The 7843-nt window shown below is 39.2% G+C and overlaps 1 protein-coding gene across 1 annotated transcript; it reads right to left on the bottom strand.

Moving 5' to 3' along the window:
• Positions 1 to 1160: 1160 nt before the first annotated feature.
• Positions 1161 to 7076, bottom strand: LOC137360537 (probable G-protein coupled receptor 139). Its single transcript, XM_068025939.1, has 2 exons — positions 7007 to 7076; positions 1161 to 2065 (listed from the first exon to the last, which is right to left on the bottom strand). The coding sequence occupies exons 1-2, from the start codon at positions 7074 to 7076 to the stop codon at positions 1161 to 1163; spliced, it is 975 nt and encodes a 324-aa protein (XP_067882040.1).
• Positions 7077 to 7843: the final 767 nt, after the last annotated feature.

Genomic DNA, 7843 nt, shown 5'->3' with positions numbered 1-7843 from the left:
AGAATTGGGTGGGGGTTGCTGGTGGTGGCGGAGAGAGTCGTCAGAGATGGATGTACCAGAGTGTTGCTGAGGAGCTACTTTCATAAGGCTGTACAGATATCCCTCCTACTTCGCAGTACAGTGTGGCAATAGTTTGTACAAATCACATGAGGCAATGCAGGAGCTCGCATAGGTGACTTCAACAGCATCTTCCTCACTATGATTAACAAGGATAGGAACATCAGGAGCATCATTGTAATGCCACCTCCATGTTCCTCTCTGGATGATTTGGGCATATATCGGCCATTCCTTCATTATCGTTGGGTCAATATCTTGGAATTCCCTCCCTAACAGCACTGAGGGCGCACCTTCATCACAAACACTGCAGCGACCATCGAACACATTCTACGGTCAATTCAGATGGGCGCAAAACAACCTTCACATCCCGAGAACAAAAGAAAAATGTAACCAGACTGATCACGTTGCACCCCAGGACGGTGAAAAGTTTGTTGCAAATCATTTCATGATTAATAACGAGTGGAGGAGGTGATTTGATCAAAATGTTTATGACTGAAGGTTTTTGATGAAGTTAACGAGGGAACTATTTTCGCTGGTTGGTGAGTGAGATACTTGAAGGCATAAATGAAATATTATCAGTCAAAGCATGAAAGAAGATTTTTTTAATGCAAATGGATGTTCAGACATAATACATAAAGAAACATTGAAGGAAGCAATCGCAGAAATGTGTATTATTGTTTCAGGGAGCAGCACAGGTGTAATGGGAACTCCTTCTGTGTTGTAATTGCAAAGGATTAAATCGAAAAATCCAATAACAGCTTGTTATTTTAACGAATGAAAAACATTCTATGGCATAATCTAACAAAATGTATTCTATGTCAATGCAAGACTCACGAGCAGGTTTGAAAAAAGCTGGGTGAAAAGGTGAGTGTTAAGGAGGGTCTGAAAAGAGGAGAGAGCTGGAGAAGCAAACGGGCTAGGGGTGGGACTCCAGAGTCTGGACCCACATATTTGAAGACCGGTTTGCCCATCGTAAGTCAAATTTGCAACAAAAAAAATACCCACTTGCAGTGTCTGTACAGTGACATTTTGGGATGCAACTTGAAATTAGACTGAGTTGCAGCACTGGAAATGCAGCTCCTGTTACATGTCAGTTTGTATTGTTACTTAAATAATTTAACGATTAGAGAAAATGGATATTTCAGCCCATTTTTTAACTCCTCCCTGAATTTCGACTGAGTTAGTGCATAAATGCAGGTGTTGGTGCAAGAATTCAGAAGCCGGAGCATAAATCCAAATTGCTGAGCGATATATATTGGATCGCTAAGATTTTTGTCTGCATAATTAAAGTTTTTAACTTGCCAGTTCAAAGAATGTACCACATATGGAATCCACAGCAGGATAAAATTTGCGGACAATGCAAAAAGCAAAATAATGGATTTCCTTCGGTTCTCCATTTCCGGATCAATATGATTCTGTCCTTTACCATGTCCACGGAGCCCTTTCCGGAGTCGATTGGCTGTTATGATGTTCCTGACTGTCAGAGCATTGAATACCAAAATGAAAACAAATGGAAGCAACGGTGTTATAATACTATGAATCCACTCATACGCTGACCAAAAGGTTGAGGTATAATAGTATGGTGTTAGGATACAAAACCATGGTACATCGTCAATAATAATTAAAGGAACAAATACAAAGTACCAGGGAATGGACCTCACACAGCTGACGACACTGACAGTTACGATAACGAAACCCACAGTTCTCTTGGTGCAATATTTTGTTTTTAGCTTCTGACAACAAATGGCTACAAACCGATCACATGTGAAAGCGACTGTGAACCAGACAGAACAGTCCAGATTTGCAAGAAGCAAGGCGACTCTCACTGCACACACAGGAGTGATGAACAAGAAACTAACTGGGAAATAAATATTATTAATTCGATTTAGTATGACATTAAGAATAACGAGCAGTAGATCTGCTGCTGACATTGCAACCAGGTAGCGAGTGATGCATGTTGATAGACCACAATTCCCCCTGTTCAGGATCACGATCGCCACTAAATTAGCTGTAACAGAAATAATGAAATAGGGTCATTTTAATGGCCGAAGTCACCGAAAATGCATCAGCTTAGTCGAATTTATAAGGTTAGAAATGCAGCAATTGAAACTAATTCTCTGTCTGTTCCTCGATCAGTATAATGTATCAAAATTTCAAGGAGTACTAGCCAGAAAGTAATTCATGAAACCTAAGAAGCAAGATTAGCAATAGAGATCAAAATGATCAGAATATTTTAGTGGAAGGATGTCATCGTAGAATGATTCATAAGCTCAAGTTTGAGATTTTAGTCTCACCCGGGCAAGTTGTGAAACTGAATTAAGCAAAGCTGCTAATATATGGACAGCAGCTCGGAGCATCCATCTATCTTTTTCCATTTTATTAAGGATCATTGATGATTGTATTATCTTTCCCTTGTCCAACATTCTCCAAAGTTAACAGTCCCAGATTCTTCAATCTGTCCCTGCATCTGAAGCTCTGGATTTGCTTTGCTTTTTTCTTTTATGTATTGCTTCCCGTTAACAAAGAGATAACCACACAAAAAATCATAGAGTATATGAACAATGAAATAAATCAATAAAAATCAATAATGGATCTGGAAAATGCATTACATTGAATAGTGTTGTTTAATGTGCAATGACGATTTAATGGAGAATTTAGGGACAGACAAACCTGCAATACAGACGAAAGAGAATGAATCAGTGGAGCAGATTGATATCTTATCATAAGACATGACATACTCATGTGGTTTTCAAGGGTGAGTAAAGGTGGATGAGGAAGATCGACTGTTGGGTTTTGGCTGCTGTATCATTGGCCGCGGACTCTGGTTCCCATTCTGTCTCACTTATATTAGTCACATTGAAACATGGGCTCCAGATTGGAGGAGACAGTGAAGGAAGGGACACAGGGGAGATAGCAGAAGGCTAGATCCATACGAGCAGCAATAGAGAGATAGGGCAAGCTGATAGTTTCCAACAGTTGCTGTTTTGTAGCGATTGCATTACTGGACTAATCCGAAGTAAAATGCCAGCTGGAAAATGGACACATAGTTGAAAAATAACTCATGCTAGCAAAATTGAAATATTAACACATTGGATTAAACTGGCAATGGTAGCGTGCGCACGAAATTGGCTGTGAGATTGAAAGCAGAAAGAAAGAAAACAGAAAGTAGTTTCTTTTCAGGCTGGCATGAAGTGTACAAATAATATCACCCACAGCTCGGTATCAGGTCAAACAACAATGACCTGAACTTGGGCACATCGGCCATAATTTTAAAGTGCAGATGGTGCAAAGTTTGGAAATGCAATAAACAGTGAGGAAGACAGTCAACGAGGGCATAGACCAACTGGTGAAATCGGCAGATGCATGCAGGATATTGTGGATACGTGGCAAGTGATTCATCTTGGAAGCAAAACTTATGAGATGCAGGATCGACCAAATGATACAATTGCAAATGGAGTACAGGAACAGAGACTGCTGCGGGAGTACATACAACACTGGAGTCATTGGGAATCAGCTCGTTGGAATCAACCCTAGCTAAAGGGAGATGGTTGTGGTTGTTGGAGGGCAATCATCTCAGTCCCAATAAATCATTGCAGGCCTTCCTCCGGACAGTGTCTTAGGCCCAAACTTTTCAACTGCTTCCTCAATGTACTTGCATTTATAATAAGGTCAGAATTGGGGATGTTTGCTGATGATTGCACAATCTTTAGCACCATTCGCCACTCCTCAGATACTGAAACAGTCCGTGTCCAGATGCAACAAGACCTGGACAACATCCAGGCTTTGGCTAATAAATGGCAAATGACATTCGCGCCAACAAGTGCTAGACAATAATCATCTCAATCAGGAGAGAATCTAACCATCTCCTCGTGACATTCAATGGCATTACGATCGTTGAATACTGCACTATCACCATCCAGGGGATCACCATTTACCAGCAACCGAACCAGACCAGCCATACAATGATATGGCAGAAAAAGCAGGTGAGAGGCTGGGAATTCTCAGGCAAGTAACTCACCTCCTGTCTCCCCAGTGCCGACCACCATCTACAAGGCACAAATCAGGAGTGTAATAGAATACACTCCACTTGCCTGGATGGGTGCAGCTCCAACAACACTCAAAAAGCACGACATCATCCAACGCAGAGCAGCGCACTTAATTGGCACCCCATTTACCACCATCAAAATTCACTTCCTCTAGCACTGATGCACAGTGGCAGCAGTGTGGACGATCACTGTAGCAACTCACCAAGACTCCGTCGATAACACATTCCAAACGACGACTTATACCACTCAGAAAGACAAGGACAGCAGAAGGAACTGCATCACCTGTAAGTTGCCCTGCAAGTCACACAAAATTCTGACTTGGAACTATATCGCCGTTTCTTCACTGTTTTTGGGTTTAAATCATGGAACTCCCTTCCGAACAACATTGTTGATGCACCTAAATCACAAGGACTGCAACAGTTCAACACGTCAGCTCAACAACACCATCTCAGGGGCAATTCGGGATGGTAAGTAAGTGCAGTCATAGTCAGCGATGCCCACATCCCACGACTGAATAAAATAAAAATGAAGTTGGCAGCGAAACGGGAGAATACAGTTATACAAGCATGGAGGAACTTTGGCCTTATATATAGAAGCATGGAGCGCAAAGCAAGGAAGTTATTGCAAATATTTATAAATCACTGCTTAGGCATCAGCTGATGCATTGTCTTCAATTCTGGGCACCATACTGTACTAAAGATCTAAAGCTTTTAAAGAGAGGGTGCAGATGAGATTTCCGAGAATAGTACCATGAATGAAGGAATTCAATTCTGTGAAGAAAGTGAGAAGCTGAGATTTTTCGCCTTGGAACAAGGAATGCTAAATTGAGATCTAATGGAAGATTTCAAAACAATGAACGCTGTTACTAGTGTAGGTAAAGAAATATTGCACTAATTGGCAGGAGTGAGAGTAACAAAAAGGTGCAGTTTTAAGGTAATTGGCAAAAAGAGAACATATGGGGACTTTTCTTATTACTCAGAAAGATGGTTTGAATTGCATTGCCTGAAAGGTCGGAGGAAACATATTTAATTGTAAGATTCAAAAGGGTTTTGAATTTTTACTGAAAAAAAGAAAACATTGCAGGGCAAAGAGAAGTAAACCGTTTAATATCAGTCAGAGGCGCTGGCAAGATGGTATAAATGCCTCCTTTCCATGTTGTATAAGCCAATTAAATGAAAAGCAGTACTGTTGGCAGTAAAAGTTGTCATGAAGGCGTTTGATTGTCGTGATAGGTGGACTGATTCTCAAATATCTTTTTGCGAAGGAAACCTACCATTCGTATCCAGTCTGGTCAACCCTTAACCACACTTTGAGGTGAACTAGAAAGCCATTCAGTCATCTCTAAGAATAGAATGCACCTTTACATCACGGACAACAGCACTTTTAGAAGACCTCCCAACATCAACTTCTCATGAACAACTCAGAATGTGCAATATGTGATGTTACAACCAGTGACACAAAAGTCCACAGAAAGAATAAGAAACAAACTTTTTATAAAGTTATTCATGAATATAAGGTTTTATTTAATCGAAACATGCATCCAGATGTTAAGTGCAACAACAACTTTGGGGCTAAACCAAAGTGGAAAGCAGGTTGCGGGGTGCAAGTGTTCGGTAATATGGAATAGGTGCAGAAATAAGACGTCAATGCTGCACAATTGCCTCAGGATGTTTTACTTCCTGGATCAAACTGCGGATTTGTAATTGAGTCATTAAAGGCAAAAGAGAGAGAAGTGCACAGCACAGAAATATGCCATCTCAATAGCTGCAAAGCTGAAGGGTTAGGCCACAAATAATTTACTCCAGGACTTAGCTTAAGTTGACGTGTGTGCATTAGTTAATATTTAGAGAGGGTACATGCACTGTACTGTTCCCTGATCTGAATTTTGTTCTTGTTTCTTTTGATTTTACAGCCAATGTGCTATTTCCAAATTCTATTTGTCTATTCACTGAACGTGTTATTGCCGTATCTCTATTCTCACAAAAAAAAGATTTATTTTTATGCTGAGGGGTGAAAATTCATTTTGGTCAATGGCAAAAACGGGGTGGTATCAAATTAGCTGCCATTATACGCAGCGCCTGATATTTAATGAAATTGATTGCAAAGGATCTGAATATCAAGTGCTACAAACAACGAGTGTGAAATCCAATAGAGTCAGTTTTGCACCATGGCTGGAGACGAATTTCTGCCACTCACATTCTATAATTACACAATTTTTGGTGACAGAAATCAGGAAGTATAATTATTCATAGAAGATAATAACACATCCAGTGATATATGTTAGCAAATTTGGTTGGCACTAATCAGGTGGCTCTCATCTTTAAGTTATCAATGAACTCAAATATCTATGGCTTGCAATGTAGAATGACACAAAATAATACTGTACGATTTTAGTATTTAGTGTTCTCAGAATACATTCATTAAAGCGACAACAAATGAGAGAAAGTCCACTTGATTGCATCTTTAAAGGAATCCAAATGAAATACTAATTCATTGCAATCAAAAGAAATAAAGATATTAGTTTATAGCGGAAATGGTAACATTTATTGTCCTATATTGATCATGTAATCCACTTACCATAATATAGAAATAAAGCTGCATAAACCAATTAATGCCTACATATCATATTATTCGAGTATTTTCTATGGAGGTGAGAATGCAAAGCATTTATTAAAGAAAAATAATCCAGAAACATTACTTTATTGGAGATAAAGATTTTTCAGAATTTTAATAATTTTATTTTCATCACCCACCAGCAAAAATGCTATTGATTCAACTACTAGCACGTTTCATATGACGTGGTAATGCACAGAGCAAGGAAAGTCTGTTTCAGTTAAGCAAAGCACAGGAGCAGCAACCGTGAACATTGGTTTACGCAATTAATACTGGATCTAAAGCCTTACCAATTACGCCAATAACTGCAAGAGAAGGGTAGTAAATGCGTTCTATCTGAAAGATTACCGGGTATCCCATTTTCTGTGAGAGAAGTCCGTTGGTATGAACTCAGTGATTCTGAATGACCAGATTTCATACTATGTTCAAAGTAACCAGCATTTATAGTGATGTGAAACCTCCAGAGAGACATTAAGCCCGGTTGCACAATGAACAATATTAATTACAGTAATTTGAACAAACAGCCAGCTTTATTCCAAAGATTATTATACAATAGAATATATGTTAAGGACTATTGCAACAAAAATAAATGCAATATTGTTTTAAAATTTATTCAGAAGAGAAAAAGTAAATAAACATGTGCTGGTAGCAATGCAGCTGTTGTTACATTGATTATTAAATGTGCAGACACTCCATCTTTTCCTCCTGAGATTCATGTACCTCAGATCCAGATTCATGTGCACTGCACTTGGACTTGTGAACATTTAACTGTGGGGGCTCTGCTTTTCAAATTAATTTGAGCATATCTCTTTGAGTTACCCACCATACTGAAACAGAAATATATCGCTGTTCCTTATTCATCACTGGTCAAACCCCTGAATCTCAATTTCTAGCACCATTAAGGGAGTCCCGTCACCACAAGTACTACACAGTTCAAGAGGAAGCTCAACTTTCAAGGTAACAAGGGATGGACAATAATTGTAGCCTTGTCATCATTGCTCAAATCCTGGATCCCAGTTAAAAGTTTAAAATAAATTCAATCCTCGCTTTGATAACGATAGTGATTGCTCTTGCTTGTTCAACATGATGCTTTATTCTCCTGAATTAAAATCTTAGGAAGACCAGAT

The sequence above is a fragment of the Heterodontus francisci genome, unplaced genomic scaffold (genome assembly GCF_036365525.1).
Source record: "Heterodontus francisci isolate sHetFra1 unplaced genomic scaffold, sHetFra1.hap1 HAP1_SCAFFOLD_606, whole genome shotgun sequence".
In the NCBI taxonomy this organism is placed as follows: Eukaryota; Metazoa; Chordata; class Chondrichthyes; order Heterodontiformes; family Heterodontidae; genus Heterodontus; species Heterodontus francisci.
This window is presented reverse-complemented; position numbering and strand designations above follow the sequence as displayed.

What these genes read in the sequence shown, in the direction of transcription:
- LOC137360537 (XM_068025939.1), bottom strand. Translation starts at nt 7,076, where the DNA reads ATGGGATACCCGGTAATCTTTCAGATAGAACGCATTTACTACCCTTCT. An exon ending in TGCAGTTATTGGCGTAATTG is followed by an intron (nt 2,066 to 7,006) that starts GTAAGGCTTTAG and finishes TTTCTGTTACAG; the next exon opens with CTAATTTAGTGGCGATCGTG.